The following is a 16,208-nucleotide window of genomic DNA, read 5'->3' as shown; positions in this document are numbered from 1 at the left end:
GACGGCAGCATAGAAATCAGAAATGATTGAGCACAGTTTCTTCGAAGAATCTCATTTCATCTAGACGAAAATTTCCTGACGGATTCGCAAGCACGGCTTCGTGGGAAAGGTTCTCCACCACCTCGTTGTCCAAGACACCTATATACGAAGAAACCCACTATTAACGTAAAAAGAGGCCTCTGTTCTGCAGCTGCGGCGCCAAACGCAGAGAAGTAAGGGTCAGCCTTGAAGAGGGAAATCTGCGCTCTAACCGCTTAAGGGCAAATTTTGAATGCGTCAGGATGGCAACAGGTTTAGCCGGAAAATACATTTGCCTCTGTAAAGCCACCTAAATGGCAGTAATTTCATTTGTAAGAGAGGAAACGACCCGTGTAAGGCGGGCAGACCAGGCAGTATTCAAAGATGGAATATGGAACGCTGTTGCGCTAGCTCCACTGACCTTATCCACAAAACCACCAGTGAAAATTTCATAATGCGGTTAAATTATCTTTCAATATATTCGAGTACAAACTGACAAGTTTACGCCAAATTATTACTCCGCTTAGTGCGAAAGCGAGGTGCTGTTAAAGAACAGTCGACACTCTTAAATAACCAAGACGGGTTTATCCGCTGCCTACGTCTCCAAAAATTAAAACCTATGGCTCTTAGGGTGTTAAGTCCCAAGTAAGCACGAAACTCAGGCCTCTTTCGAACACTCTGTAGAAGGTCTCACTCGGCTACTCTTCTAGGCGACCAAGTTGAATTAATAACATTTGCGATGAAAAAAGACACAGAGGTTTCGATAGTGTCCCACGAAGAGCTTCATTATTCGCAGCAACCTGCGGCACTCCAAGGGCTCTCCTTGTGCTGTTTCGAGGCGAAGCTTCTAACAAATTATGCTGTGATGCAAATGGGAAAACTAAAGGTAGTTGTTCTGCCTTTCACTGCAGCTTACATAGAAGACCATGTATTATATAGAAGCCATCTTCGCCTCGCATACTTCGTCCTCTTCTTAACCTACCTGATTTTCTAAGGTATCCTGGATAACGCGGATAACCTGCGCACGTACGTGACACTTGTAGTCATGACAAGTCTGCTCCTTGTTCTTAACATGAGAGCTTTTGGCCCCAATGGTTATCCTATATAGCTACGTAGTTCAGAAGCAAAAGTGTCGCCGCTAAAGACGAGCGAGAAATTTGGTTAAAGAAAGGCGTGCAAGCATACAATTCTGCCTTTGTTTAACTCCCTAAGCAATCAGCCATGCACAGAAGCACGCCACCTTTCAAAACCGTCATCATAGAATAGGAAGTTGAGCTGCGGCGCCTTCCTTTCTCTCGCAGTTGTCCTTTCGACTACGTGAAGATATACGACGGCAACTCGAGCGACGACACGCTGATTGGCACCTACTGCGGCCAGCAGCGCAACCTGGTGGTCTACTCGTCGGCCTCCAACCTCTACGTCAAGTTCACCACGCTGCGGCGCACGGCCGACAGCCAGAACAGGGGGTTCGCCGGGTGGTTCGAGTTCGGCGAAAAGTTCGTCAACCTCGGTGAGAACGTGGTGACGCTGCCGCGCTGCTCTCGCATTTTCATTGATGCGATGCCCACTTGGCCCCGAACTTATATAGGGCCTGACTCCTGCAGAATCCTCCCGCCACCCCTTCCAGATAAAAAAAAAAATCACGGGCTATCAATGCGATTGATGCGCATATGGAATGCGTTAGCATCTTGTATCTGATTTCGTTCGCGCTTTCTACTGACGAAATGTATTCATTCACAGCAGCGATATTTTAAGTTCGCCGCCGCGGTGGCTCAGTGTTATGGCGCTCGGCTGCTGACCTAAAAGATGCAGGTTCGATCCCGGCCGCGGCGGTCTAATTTCGATGGAGGCAACTTTCTAAAGGCCCGTGTACTCCGGACAGCTGGCAACAAAGCAAAATGAATTTGATTTGTAAAGGGAAAGGAGACAGGATGAACATAAAATCTTTCACACCCATTAGGATAACGACTGATGTATACAGACTGGTAATGCAGACAGTGAAATTAAGAATGCAGTAATGGAGAGAAATTAATAAGATGCTCGGATAACTTCAGAACGGGTTCAGAACCGGTAAGCGCTTCGTTAATAGTGCCACGAATATTTGCAGTGTTTTTCGTTTTTCAAATCTGCCGCCACATCACTTTATCGCTTTGTTTGCGACGCAAGACGCGACTAGATTTATCTCGATTGATCGCAGCCAGGAAGAGCTGATTCTACGTTGTTCCGGAATGTTCTAGTAACTTTGCGCTCTTTATCTCAAAAGTTCGCTATCAGCTTTAAATTGAGCACGGCCGACAGCGGCGGGCATTCTGTTCGACGACCGCCGAGCACGCTTGTCGCTTCGCCGCCGCCGATTGATTCAGTCCATTTTGGGTGCAAGTCAGCCCAATAAACAGTTTTCTTTTAGGAGACCCTTTTGTCCGTCTTCATCGCTGCTTCGACTGCCGTCACCACTACGTGACAATAACCTGATCGTGTTTACCCTATGCATAGACATAGCTAAGGTGAAAATCAGACCTCTGTATTTAGCCTTCCTGGGCATAAGCGCTGCAATGTGCATACAACTGCGTAGAACAGAGAACTCCTGTGGAGCATACTGAAAGATGAAGGTATCGATCGTGAGAGAATTACAGGAAATATACCGAGATAATAAAGCTGAATTACATGGGCAGGGATAAGAAGTACAGCAACTGTCGAGGTACACAAAAGATAAAGGCAGGTTTGTCCTCTATCACCGCTGGTATTCATGCTGTATATAATAAATATGAAAATAAAGCTACAAGAAAGTAATCTAGGTTATAATCTGTGGAAGAGATTAGGTGGAAAGGTCACTGAGCAAAGGCTCGCCGCTTTAATGTATGTGGACTGCTAGCAGATAGTCAGGAAGATTTGCAATCTCTGGTTAATTGTTGTGGCGTCGCCGGAGACACTCTAGATTTCACTTTTAGCGCAATTAAGGCAGGTCTGATGATTTTCAAAGATTCCACTTATCAGGTGCTCACAATACAAGGCCATGAAATATCCAAACTGGCAGAATACAAATATCTCGTGGTACGAGTAAAGGAAGGACAGATGTGAGTCGAAAAGCACTGTTAAGGCGAAAGGGCACAGAGATGCCGCGACAAGGAAACAGAGAATTACGGCGGTAAAACAGGTATGAAGTACTGAGAAGTATTTGGGAAGGAATAATGGTACCGGGGCTCACTTTCGACAATGCGATTCTGGGACTAAGGGCCGAAGTTCAGTCGAGAGACTAGAAATAAATCAGAGAGCTGATGGAAAATTTGCACTTAGTGCTTATGACAAAACCACAAACAAGGCAGTCCAGGGGGATATCTTCTGGGCATCGCTTGAAGCACGGGAAGGTCAGAGTAAAACATTATATGGAGAACACCTGAAGAAATTGGACGATTACAGGTGGGCAGCTAAAATATATAAACACTTATACAGAAAGAGCATTGACCCACATTGGTTGATGCCAGGCTGACAACCATGCAGACCTCTCCTGTTCTATTAAAGTCCCTTCACAGTGGTTGAGAATAACTATGAAACTAACCGGTAAGTATGCAGGAAACAAGGAAGGAGAAATAAATAGCTTGAAGCAAGAGGTAAAAAACGCAGAAGCTAATAATTAGATTAATTCAATGGAAAAGAATCAGAGTGTAGAACTATACAGGGTGTTTCACCCAAGGTTTTCTGCAGTTATGAAAAAGTAGGCTTTTTGAACGAGAAGAGCGCTTTTTTCGGCATAGCATTCTCAGCGCTGTAGTACATCACAATAGACCTAAGACGTGCTAACTGGCAGGCTGGTTAACTAATAGTGAATAGTTGACTTTTTACCTATTACTGTTAGACTTCATAATATTTAGGTGGCGTGCAGCTCACTGCAATTAATATCTATACCAATTTTTAGAGTTTCGAAAACGCGGTTACCTTCGGCGCTGCGGGCCAATAAATTTTCGCTATTTCGACGAGTTTCGTGCACTGGCAAGGTTGCTTTGCCTGCAAGCGTCTCGAAGTGCATATTTTGGCGCGATGTAGCCACACTTTTTGGGCCCACATTGCTAAAGGTAACCGCGTTTTCAAAATTCTAAAACCTGATATTGATATTACTTACGAGGGCTACGCGTCTCTCAATCATTAAGGAGCCTAACAGCAATATTCAGAAACTACTCAGTATTAATTAACCAGCCTGCTAACTAGCACGCCTTAGCTGTACTCAGATGCATTACACCGCTGCGAATGTTATGCCGAAAAAAGCACTCTACTCAAAAAGCACCCGCCGCGGTGGCTCAGTGGTTAGGGCGCTCGGCTACTGATTCGGGGTACGCGGGTTCGAGCCCGCCCAGGTGGCCACGTTTCGATGAAGGCGAAACATTAGGGCGCCTGTGTGCTGTGCGATGTCAGTGCACGTTAAAGATGCCCAGGTGGTCGAAATGTTTCCGGAGCCCTCCACTCGGCACCTCTTTCGTCCTTTCTTGTCCCAGTCCCTCCTTTATCCCTTTCCTTACGGCGCCGTTCAGGTGTCGGCCAAGATGTGTCGGCCTGTACACCACCTGACTAAGGTACAAGTGTGGCAAGGAAAGACCCCCTTTTCTCAAACGCAGCAATAAAATATCACGTTTTGTCCTCTCCCATGAGGACTGCCAAACAAAAACTGCAAAGAGACGATGAAACTTTTGAATGCTAAGTCGAGAGCATGAAAAGACCTGTAACAAATAGCACACCTTTGAAACCAGGTATATATTGCATATGTTTGTGCGCTCGAAAATGGACAGTTCCTTTCCTGACCATTTCTGTGTACATCTGGACAGTTTTTGAATTTTCTGCTTCCAAAAGTCATCGTTATCTCGATACTTGTCAAGAGGAACACCTAGGTATTTGGAAGGGACATGTGACCATTTTACACTTGTATGAAACAAAGGCGCTGATGTCCAGTTCCCATGCCAAAGGTCCGCACATTTGCCCAGATTAACAACGCTATTCGTTACATCACAAAACCTGCGAACAACCGACATCGCATGTTCTATGTTGCTGTGGTCGCTACAAAAAATTGCCGCATCATCGGCATAAGCTAGTACTTTAATTTCACATGCTTCTAGTTCAAAACCACAAATATAACTGTTGTTTATTACATTCCGGCAAAGTCGCTCTAGGTACAGAGCGAAAAGTAGCGGTAACAATGGGCAGCCTTGCCGCACGGATGCTCTCACGGCAATTCTGTCTGTGAGCTCTTGGTTAACAACCAGATTCATGGTACAGTTACTATAAGCCATTTTAACCCCTTTTAAAATAACTTCCTTAACACAAACATGTTCGAGGATTTTATAAAGAATGTCATGACATACGCAGTCAAAGGCCTTCTTTAAATCAATCTGCAACATTGCGACTCGCCTAAAGTCAGCGTCACAGCATTCCAGTATACTCCGAGTAGCATGAACATTCGTGAAGATGGTCCGCCCTTGAGTTCCACACGTCTGGTGGGGGGCAGCCAAGGTGTCCATAACTGACTGTAAACGTTTGGCTAATACTTTCATAAAAAGTTTATAATAGACATTAGAGAGCATTATCGGCCGATAGCCAGTAACTAGCTTAAGCTTAGCAGGATTGTCAGTTTTTGGTATAAGTACTGTATGCGCACGAGAAAACGACGGTGGTAAAATACCCATTCTAAATGACTCTTCATAAACGCGTTGTAAAATGAGAGGAGTTTCGCGTTTGAATGGCATATAAAGTTCCGCAGTTATCCCATCAGGATCAGGCGATTTCCCCAAGTGGAGCTCATCAAAAGCGTACTCCAATTTTGCTGTTGATAAGTCGGCAGACAGGATGTCAGTGTCTTCACTGGTCAGTTGGGGTAATATATTTCAAAATTCAGCCTGAAAGGCCTGTACATCCGCCAATTTGGAAGCGAACAAATCACGCTAATACTGGCTGAAAGCCTGCCTTATCACATTCGGATCATCCGTCAGAGTGTCTTTGTTTTCAATTTCTACGATATCCTCCCTTCTAGCGTATCTTTTTTCTGTCGTCAAATTCCGCCTACTGGGCATATCAGCAAGCGATCCGTTCGTGCACGGATTGCAGCTGCCTAAAACCTTGTCACATTTATAGCCTCAAGCTTGGCTTTATCTTCGCTGATAAGATCCAAGTAAAGTCCCGGAGCTCTATTTTCCTTTAGGTTCTTTTGTTTAGGTTTTAGGTTCTTTTGTTCAGCTTTTTCAGCATGTCTGATTTCTACGGACCTTTCGAGAGCCCTCATTTTGACATCAACTTTAAATTCCTCTCACTTTTCTGCCCAACTTTTCTCATAACTCAACCAAACTTTTTCTAACACGTTCTTTGTTTCTAAGAAAAACGTATCGTCCTTTAATAATTTTGCATTAAGCTTCCTCAAGTCCCAGCTGAATTTCGCTTGAGGTGTCAGGTTCTTTCCCATGATGAATATGGCTGGATCACTAAGGAACTTTCGTTCTGTGGGATAAATAGAGGCCTTGTACGAACCTCTCAACACCGCACAGTAAGCGAATTACATTACAGGAACATTTAGTTAATTAAGGCTACTAATTAGCGTCGCTGATGATATGGACGACGATGTGTAATAAAGGATTATGTAATGGCAACTAGCGTGTCGATGTCTGCGAAAGCATGCGCCAAGGGACTCTCAAGCTACAGCATAAACCTTTTAACGCTATGGCGTCATACTCTTAAGGAAAACTTAAGTGCCTCACAAGTTTGTTTGTTTTTTGCACGTTTAGTATTCTGTGCGAATGCGCATTTAATTGCAATAAAGCGGAAACCTGAGTTGGGCCACTGCAGGCGCGTTACAGGCAATACTGAGTGCGACTGGACGTACAGAGTCACTGCTACATAGCATAACCTTCTCTGCGGCACATACCGGTGATGCATGCGAATGCCAAGAGCACTGTGCTGAATAGAAGCAACATACTCTGTCCATTTTACCGATGCAGAACTGACAATAAGCAGAGTGTGCGTTTGGTAAGAATATCTTTTCTTCTGGGATGGCTGTAGATAGCCCCTGTAGGTTGCCATCTGCAAAGCAGCCCTTTACCCTCAGCAGCCTACGCAATCGTTGCGCAAACATCGAAGAACAAAAAACAAGATCCCGAAAGGAACTACGAAATTTCTTAACGACCTTCGGAACGAGTACCTCGCAACAAGGATAGAACGTGCCTTTACTTCACTCTGCCCAGCGCAGTCTTTGCATGAAAGGGAAACATTTGCAACCATGAAACTTGCAGACTGTGTTTGCACAATCAGAACGAGCCGTAGTCAGCTCATTCCCTTGCCAGCTTTGCATGCTGCTGACGCAGTTTTTCGCTTTCTGCGGCGATAACGTTTTTTTTGCTCTTACGGCAGAGAACAAATCACCGATACTTTATTTTTGTATGAAACGCTTTTTTTATCTCTGATTACTTTGTCGACTGCTGAGGAGACAAAAAACGGGTCTAATTGAATCGGGTCGTCGTACCCGGGGGAGCTTGTTCGGTGGGCGCCTCTCAACAGGTGAGTTCGCCGTAGGTCGAGACAGCCGTGTCGTCCTGGGCGCGTGCTTTGAGCCGTGGGGTTCGCTGACTCTGCAGTCTATGCTCATTTTCTCTTTGCATAGAAGGTTCTGTTAAAAGCCTGTAATGGCGAAAAACAGCGAACAAGGCTCTGGGAGTGAGCAGTATTTAAAAATGCATGAGGAATGTTGAGCTGGTCTGGGTAGACAACTGCAGCGCTAATATTTTTTAAACAGGCAGCGTTAGAAAAGGAGTGAAAAAAAATAGGAATTTTTTATCAGATACAACCGAGAACCGCTGAATGGAAAAGGTTATTTTTTTAAATTTCCAGCTCTGAAGCTTTGTAGTCATGACAAGCAAACAGACAAAATTTTCGCGCACTGTCATTTACTTTGCCTGCGCTGTCTGCTTCAAGTGGAATCGGGTTTATATTAACAGACCTGCTGCTCTGTATATTTACTCTATCTGTTTATAGAACAGTCATCATGGTCACAGAAAGAGTTAGTTGGGCGAAGAAAATTCGTCGCGCAGTCATTTCTCTGTCGCTTTCTCGAAGCAACATAACACTGAGTCGTCTTCCTTTTTGCATTCCAAAAGTATTTCCTGAATTGATGAACATGCAGCACCATTTGCTGGTTCGACTTTACGGTTATTCATTCAAACAAAATATCTTCCTAGCCGGCCAGGACTTCCAAATTCTTTTAAACTGCTCTTCTCGTCAATCTCTCGAAGAACTACAATTTTTTTCAGATAATGCGTTTTTATTTGCTGAGGTACCGAACATATTTATTTGCCGAGTTTGAACTGAGCTGTCTTGGAAGATAACAGACAGCCGTACAGTTTGGAAACTTAAAATGTGCGCGTTGAACAGGAAGGCATATCTTTAAAAGTATTTCCAACGCCAATTCTGGCGCGCTGGCCATTTTTTCTTTTTTTTCACTGATGTTCCAGCAGGGACATCATCGCCGTCCTTCTGTGGATTTATGATAAAAGGTTCAGCCTTTCAGTCACGAATTATGATCCTGCTGTAGGAACATTTTCAAATTTTCAGATTTTTCCAAGGAACATGGCTAGATAGCACAAAAAATAACGGAGCCCTCCCTGATGGTTAATTAAGAAATTTCTTCCGCGTCCAGATATCTACGTCATTTCTCTACAATGTTTTCAGGATATTAGCTGTACAGCTTTTGACTCATTCCTGTAAGAATAAGACATTATTTAAACAATTCAGCTTAACTTAGGGTGTTTAGAAACACCCTAAAACAAGCGAACGGATACACATACTACATTCCGGGACCTCACCGGTGCTTGCGTTAAATACAAGAGCGCCCATTTTAAACATAATTTTTTCTGTTCATTCCGCATGCATGGTTTAAAATTATTCTGGATGGTGTATCGCAAAGGGTTCTAAATAAAAGTTCCGGCTCTCTGCGGCGCATTATATTCAAGCAGTAACTGAAGCCGACACAAAGCAAGTTGCGTACATCATTCTGTGCGCCGTAAGTGCAGAATTTAAGCGCCACCTTAGCCATGAGAGTCATAACAAAGCAATCAGCAGCAATGTAATTGTAGTTTTGTTTGCATAACGCACGGTTATAAGACCCTGCGGACTTGTGCGAAAATTGTGACAAATTAGCCTTGCCCAATCTGAAACGCCCGTCTACTTCAGCTGTGGCCACCTTATATCCCGTCAAGCTTCCTTATTTCGTCCGCCAGTGTGACTCTTTTCCGCCACTTGCTATCCTTACCTTCTATAGAAATTCAATCCGTTACCCCCAGGGAACATCGCTTATCCTGCCTTTGCATTTTACGCCTTCGTTTCTTTAAATTTATCTATCTATCGCGCCCATTTTTTCTTCATCTCAAATATGATATCATTAACTCGCGTTTGTTCCCAGACTCACTTTGCTCTCTTCCTGTTTCTTAACGTTACACCCGACATTTTCCTTTCCATAGCTTGCTGCGCTCTCCTCAACTTAATTTCGAGCATTTTTGTAAGCTTCCGCGTTTCTGCCGCTTCGGCGACTACTAGCAACATATAACGGTTGTATGCTTTCTTCTTGTGGGATGCCAGCAAACTTTTGTTCATGATCTGAGTGTACGTGCCAGATGCACTTCACCCTATTCTTATTCTCCTAGTTATTGTAGCGATACACTAGGCTACCAGTCGAGCATTTCGCGGTGGCCGGGAGAGACCAGTTGTGCGCATGCGCCGTTACCATGGCAACCGGAGAGCAGCGGCAGGTGTGGCGGGTGCTTCGCCATCGCCGCGGCCGCGCGCCCCCTCCTCCGTCGGAGCCGTGCGTGACGTCACGCGGATGAGCAGTTGCGCGTATGCGCCGATACCATGGTAACCAGAGAGACCCCACAGGTGCTCCGCGCGCTTCGTCGCACGCCGCTCTATCACCCGAACCATGCATCGCGTGCGCAGCATTGCGTATAAAATGCGGAGATGTAATGGGCGTCTGTATAACAACGTTTGACATGGATGCAGAGAAGGAGAGTCCAGCCGCTGCTAAACGGCGGTATAGACAAGAGAAGGTTAACTCTTCCAATCCTGAGGTTGTCGCCTGGCAGTTGGCTACTCAACAAACAGAGAATTAGCGTCAGAAGGCGGAGAGAGCAGCGGAGACGCCCTAACAGAGAGAGGAACTTCTTGCCAAACGAAGATGCGAGACTGCCGAGCGTAATAGACGGCGCATAGCCGCCGAGATGGAGCCCAATGTCTCTCACTGCTAAGCATTCAGTGACCACAACAAGCTAAGCCAGGGAAACGTACCTCTCACTACGTACCTCCCACTAGCCGAGCTAAGCCACTTCCAATTTTTTCACTCTCGTGGTCCTGATCTGCGGTCACTCCCTGCCCTCAGTAGACGTGTTTCCTTATAAGCTTCCAGTGCTTCGATGCCTATCGTAAGCTCTTGCTGCCTTCCTATAGAGTTGAACATTAGTTTTCTTCACATACGTTTTAGTCCAACCGTTCTGCTTTGCCTGCCTACGTCCTCAATCATGCCGTGCAATTCGTCCCCCGAATTACTTAGCAGGACTGCCAACCAAATACGAGCTAAAGTGCGCATGAATCACCAACAGGCTAGCGTCAGAATCACCGCCGTTTAAATGCAAAGTTCCAAATTCCTGCAAAGTAGGAGGCTCTAAATCCTTTTAAATGTTATCACTACGTCATCCCTCTCTCGGCTTTCATTTCCACACATTAAGGAATAAAGAGAGCATTACAAGTATCGAAACTTTATTGGACACCCCTTCTTGGCTTAATCTGCCAACGTTATCTTGAAAAGAGGTGCCCAAAACCGTGACGACACACCGACCGAACCTTGCCGCAGAAAATCGGGAGCGACCAGAAATCGGAGAAAGGAAAAGCGAAATTAAACCGAAAGGGAGGCTCGAAATGTGAGGAGCAGAGAAGAAAGGCGAAGGATTAAAAAGGACAAAAAAGGAGCAAGAGGAGAAGGATGCGAGGAATTTTCTGACAGGTTTTCGAAGCCTCCGTTTCGTGTTCTTTTTTCTCCTCTCTTCTTTCGTTCTTTCTGTTCGAAGGCAGAAAGAGGGCGCCCGCAAGCACGCCTGCCCGAAATGTGATTGGCTTAATTCACTCCCGCTTCGACGTGTAAAACGCGCCCGCGTGCACTCTCCGTTTTTCCACCGCGTTCTCTTCCTCTCTGCTGTTCCCCCTCCTCCTCCTCTTGTTTTTTTTTCTGTTTTGCTCCTGTTTCTCGCGCCTTGCTGCTGCGGCGGCGCCAAAGCGAGCCGTGAGAAGAGGCGCGCTCGTCGGGCCTCGTCATCGGCAACGAGATCCATCGATTACCTGCCACGGCTGCGGTGGCGGCCCAGAAACGCCGCCCCGCCGCGGGACGCAGCCGCCCGACGGTTTGGCGTATAAAGCGAAGCGCACTCTGCGCAAACGAGGATAGCGGAGTGCTTCGACGACGTGTGTGGGTGTTTGTGAGCGAGTGCTTGTGAGTGCGGATGTGGATTTGTGTTTGCGTTAGACGGAGATTGCCTCAGAGGGACAGAGATGGTTTGTCTAGGAGAAACAGAAAAAGAGAGAGGTTGAGTGTTTGTACGCAATGAAAGAGAGAAAGTTTGTGCATCTGTATGAGAGTAAGGGATGCGGTGAATGTCTATATTCAAAGAAAGCAAAGAAAGAGGATGTAGAGAACGAGCGTCTCTAAAGAGAAAGCGATCGAGTGTGTGTGTGTGTGTGTGTGTGTGTGTGTGTGTGTGTGTGTGTGTGTGTGTGTGTGTGTGTGTGTGTGTGTGTGTGTGTGTGTGTGTGTGTGTGTGTGTGTGTGTGTGTGTGTGTGTGTGTGTGTGTGTGCGTGCGCGCGCGTGCGTGCGTGCGTGCGTGCGTGCGTGCGTGCGTGCGCGCGTGTGTGTGTGTGTGTGTGTGTGTGTGTGTGTGTGTGTGTGTGTGTGTGTGTGTGTGTGTGTGTGCGTGCGTGCGCGCGCGCGCGCGTGTGTGTGTGTGTGTGTGTGTGTGTGTGTGTGTGTGTGTGTGTGTGTGTGTGTGTGTGTGTGTGTGTGTGTGTGTGTGTGTGTGTGTGTGTGTGTGTGTGTGTGTGTGTGTGTGTGTGTGTGTGTGTGTGTGTGTGTGTGTGTGTGCGTGCGTGCGTGCGTGCGTGCGTGCGTGCGTGCGTGCGTGCGTGCGTGCGTGCGTGCGTCGAGGTTGGAGCGCGCCGTGTTGTGGCTGTCGTCCCTGTTTACGCTTGCTTTCGTATTTTCATTTCGCTCTCCTCTCTTTTCTGTCTCCTCTCTATTCATTTCTTCTATGTTATATATATATATATATATATATATATATATATATATATATATATATATATATATATATATATATATATATATATATATATATATATATATATATATATATATATATATATATATATATATATATATAGTTCCGCTTGCTCTTGCAGCAGAGAGTACTTTCTTCGTTTCGCCTCAAATTCTCATTTTTGTTTATCTGCTTTCTTTCGTGCGCAGAACTGGGGAAGCTCATCTTTCCCGACTGTTGAGGATTTCGAGAACCCACAGTTTTAGGAAATATAAAAAAAGACAAGTGTTGTTCAAAATAAGGTAAATAGCGGAGCCGGACAAGGCGCGTATAACGCTGCTTTGAAGCGTTTTCAGGAGTCATAAATCATTCACTTTGGATCGTGCAGATTAAATATGGAATTCTCGTTAAGGCGCGAAGCTTTTCTGTGTATGCTATATCCGCTTTGCGTAAGACGAAGCTGGTCTGTCTGGATTTCGGGTACGCTGAATGAATAGATGAATTCATTTGAATAAATATACCTCAATGAATTTCCTTGATTCGGAATGAACATGTTGGCAACAAATATTGCTGGCCTCTCATCGACACTGAACTATTTCGTGATGGTTGAAATGTAATGCGTTGAAATCAGCACTAGTAATGCAGTCCACTAGTAACCCTGTCTACAGCTATATAGCTCTTGATCGACAATACATTTGCCTAGATTTTATTTTTCTTAGTTCTCTTTCTGTGAACACGATGTTTGCTTAGATAAACGGTCGCTGTTGGTTTTTTCATTTCCTTATGGAACGGAAAAGTTTATTTTTGTTCAGATCGATTAATGGAGTCGAGTAACTAATTTTGCGTGCTCCGACCATATCACTGTCTCCTCTTTGGGAGCCGAAGTCACAGAGCGCTGATATTTCAATCCGGAGTAAGCTAATCAGAGACTTAAACCACTAGTGCTCTTCGCATATGAAAGCGTCACGTAATATTTTTATTTCCAGATTTTATTTATGCAAGCACTTGCAGCGCCACAACGCATTGTTGCAGGGGACACTCAGAACTAGCTGGTTCAAACAAACTGTCGAATTCGCCTCGCCGATTAACGTTTGGATCGTTGCTCGTTGTTAGTGAGCCATTGTTGCGAGCGAATACTTTCGTTAATTCGTTGACGCTGGTTATATCTTCCACTACAATGTAGGGTTTTTGCTATATAAGGTGAGGTTATCTTGGGTAGAAGTGTGTGGTTGGTAGTTTTCGAAACCAAGTCGGATACAATTAGTCTAGCATTGGTACCAAATCGAATACTAATAGTATCGCTGCAGGCCAAATTGACTACGAACAGAACAGCGATAAAGCCAAATCGAATACGAATCGAATATTAGTACGATAATAAAAGGGACGAGAGCTGTGAGCCATGAGCTGTGATATCAGGCATGCTCTGCCTGGCTGAGCCCTACCGCTCCGCCCAGTCTCGGAGGCCATATGTTTGAGCATCACTAACCACGTCACACGAAGGGGCCGCGTAGCGGAGCTGAACGCGCAGAGCAAATGCGGCAGCATGCTGCGTGGCGTTGCAGTGGGCCCTGTTTTTGAAGCAGTCGTCGAAGAAAACTGCGACATGCGCAACTGTAATTTCATGTCTACTATCCGAAGAATCATTATAAGCATGCACTGAGCCAAAAGCAGCAACACTGAGCTAAAGGCTTTCGCCTCACCGCACTTTAGGTCAACAAAGTGCCCCGCTCAATTTTTTTTCCTTCGTTATTCTCGAAAACTCCTCCCGCATAGCGATGAATGCTCCTCAGAGATCGCAAACTGTGAGGCTACGGCGTCATGCCCGATCGATCTATCGATTTGTAATCGCTGCAACTTGCGAAAAACGATCGAGAGAGGAGGAAATCACGGAGGCTCGCCAGGTGATTTGCAGCTTCACGGCCGGCAGCGGCAGATTGCCACCTCGATTACCGACTAATGCGCTCGAAGGTATCACCGAAGCGAGCAAACGAGAAGAGGTGAAAGCGCGACGACTCGGAGAACTTTCTTTTTTTTTTCGTGGTGAAAGGCGAGAAAACATTCTTCTATAAATTATAACTGGGATATGCATTTTCCTCCTTCGAGCAGAATATAATCAGAAAATGTAGCCTATTTTACTCAAAATAATAAAAATAGTAATGCTGGAATTATTAGTAAATATGTTTGTTTTCTTCGCCTAACAAGCCTTAAAAAAAGTGGTCAACCGTATTTTTGGTTCATGTCCGCATTTACTTACGGCTATTGTATTGCTTAACTGCGATTGATTTCTCGTGTGTCTCTTCTGTATAACCGCCGCGGTGGCTCAGTGCATGGCGCTCGGCTCCTGACCCGAAAGACGCGGGTTCGATCCCGGCCGCGGCGGTCGAATTCCTATGGAGGCGAAATTCTAGAGGCCCGTGTGCTGTGCAATGTCGGTGCACGTTAAAGAACCCCAGGTGGTGGAAATCTCCGGAGCCCTTCACTACGGCGTCCCTCGTAGCCTGAGTCGTTTTAAGACATGGGCAATTGGAATTTTATGTCTATTGTCGGAAGAATCATTATAAGCATGCACTGAGCCGCTTGCTCTTGCAGCAGAGAGTACTTTCTTCATTTCGCCTCAAATTCTCTTCTTTTTTGTTTAAATTCTTTCTTTCGTGCGCAGAACTGGAGAAGCTCATCTTTCCCGAGTGTTGAGGATTCGGAAGACCCACAGTTTTAGCATTTCTTTTTATTTAATTATCGTGTTTGTTTCCGTGCGTGGCTCCTCTCCTTCAATACGTTCCGTAGAGATCTTGCGAGGAATTTAAATAAAATGAATGAAAGTTCAAAATAATAAAACATTATTGTGTCAGAAAAGGAGCCGGCAGTTATCCTGCTAAGGCAAGTTTTAAAGAGGTACGAGCAAGTTCTTAGGGGATCCCTTTTTTTTTTGTCTTCAAAGAGGCTTATGGTTCTAGTAATCATTAAAATGACCTTATAACACCAACGCGCCGCGTTAATGGTCTATTATAAATGATTTTGTATTGGTATTTGGTCTCGGCCAGCGCAAGCTCTAAAGTTCACTTTGACGCCACGGTCAATCGTCCAGCCTGGACTATCACAAGCCTGATGACGTCGGCCTCGCCGACAAGCACTGGTTAATCGTATGAACAACCACTGGGTTCGGTAAGTAGGAATAATTGCGAAAAATGCACCTCAACGGCACTTGATGTTGTTGAAAATGCCGAGCGGCTCCTCGGACAAGATACGAAATCATATTAAATTCTGTTTCACTTTACGTCTCCGACTGAAACCTGCTAGAATGCATCTGCTTACGTCCTTGAGAAAAATCATGTCATTCCTGTGTGTTAGAAATTTTGTTTCTGTACACCTTAAGGCTGGTTCCTTTTTAATTTACTCTCGCATTACTCTGCTTTGGCGAAGAATGAGACGGTTTTATTGCGCAGATTCTTCTTGCGTGCTTACGCGGCCCTTTGTTTCCTTAAAAAATTCTTTACATAGACTTTCCATAAACTTTTGTCTATAAAGTCTTCAGTCTCTTTATAGACAATCCCAAGAGAACAGTCTGTAGGCAACACAAATCCTATAGACAGTCTATAGACAATCTCTAGGTTTATGGCCATACATTTCAGTAGACGTTTACCTAAGACCGTCTACAGAGCATGAATAGACAAAAATAAATATCTTTAGGAAGGCAACAGAGTCTAAAAGAAGTATATATTCTGTCTATGGACTATTTTTGTAAGGGTTGTGCCAATGCTCTCCGTACACGTACACTTATGCCCATGTGTTGCAGACAAGGAAACAAACCAGCTAAATTGGATTGCCAAGCCTTTTCGCGAGTCGCCTGACATATCAGGAGAGATTAAATT

General features: G+C 45.1%; 1 protein-coding gene across 4 annotated transcripts in view; it reads left to right on the top strand.

Moving 5' to 3' along the window:
* LOC144098506 (cubilin-like) overlaps window positions 1–16,208 on the top strand; it is a 247,792-nt gene that overhangs the window by 205,533 nt on the left and 26,051 nt on the right. For all 4 annotated transcript variants that reach the window (XM_077631195.1, XM_077631193.1, XM_077631194.1 and 1 more), the window contains one exon: window positions 1,320–1,528. In XM_077631195.1, the coding sequence (XP_077487321.1) occupies window positions 1,320–1,528 (209 nt within the window). The remainder of the gene's footprint in view (window positions 1–1,319; window positions 1,529–16,208) is intronic.

Source organism: Amblyomma americanum, chromosome 7, assembly GCF_052857255.1.
Source record: "Amblyomma americanum isolate KBUSLIRL-KWMA chromosome 7, ASM5285725v1, whole genome shotgun sequence".
Lineage (NCBI taxonomy): Eukaryota > Metazoa > Arthropoda > Arachnida > Ixodida > Ixodidae > Amblyomma > Amblyomma americanum.
This window is presented reverse-complemented; position numbering and strand designations above follow the sequence as displayed.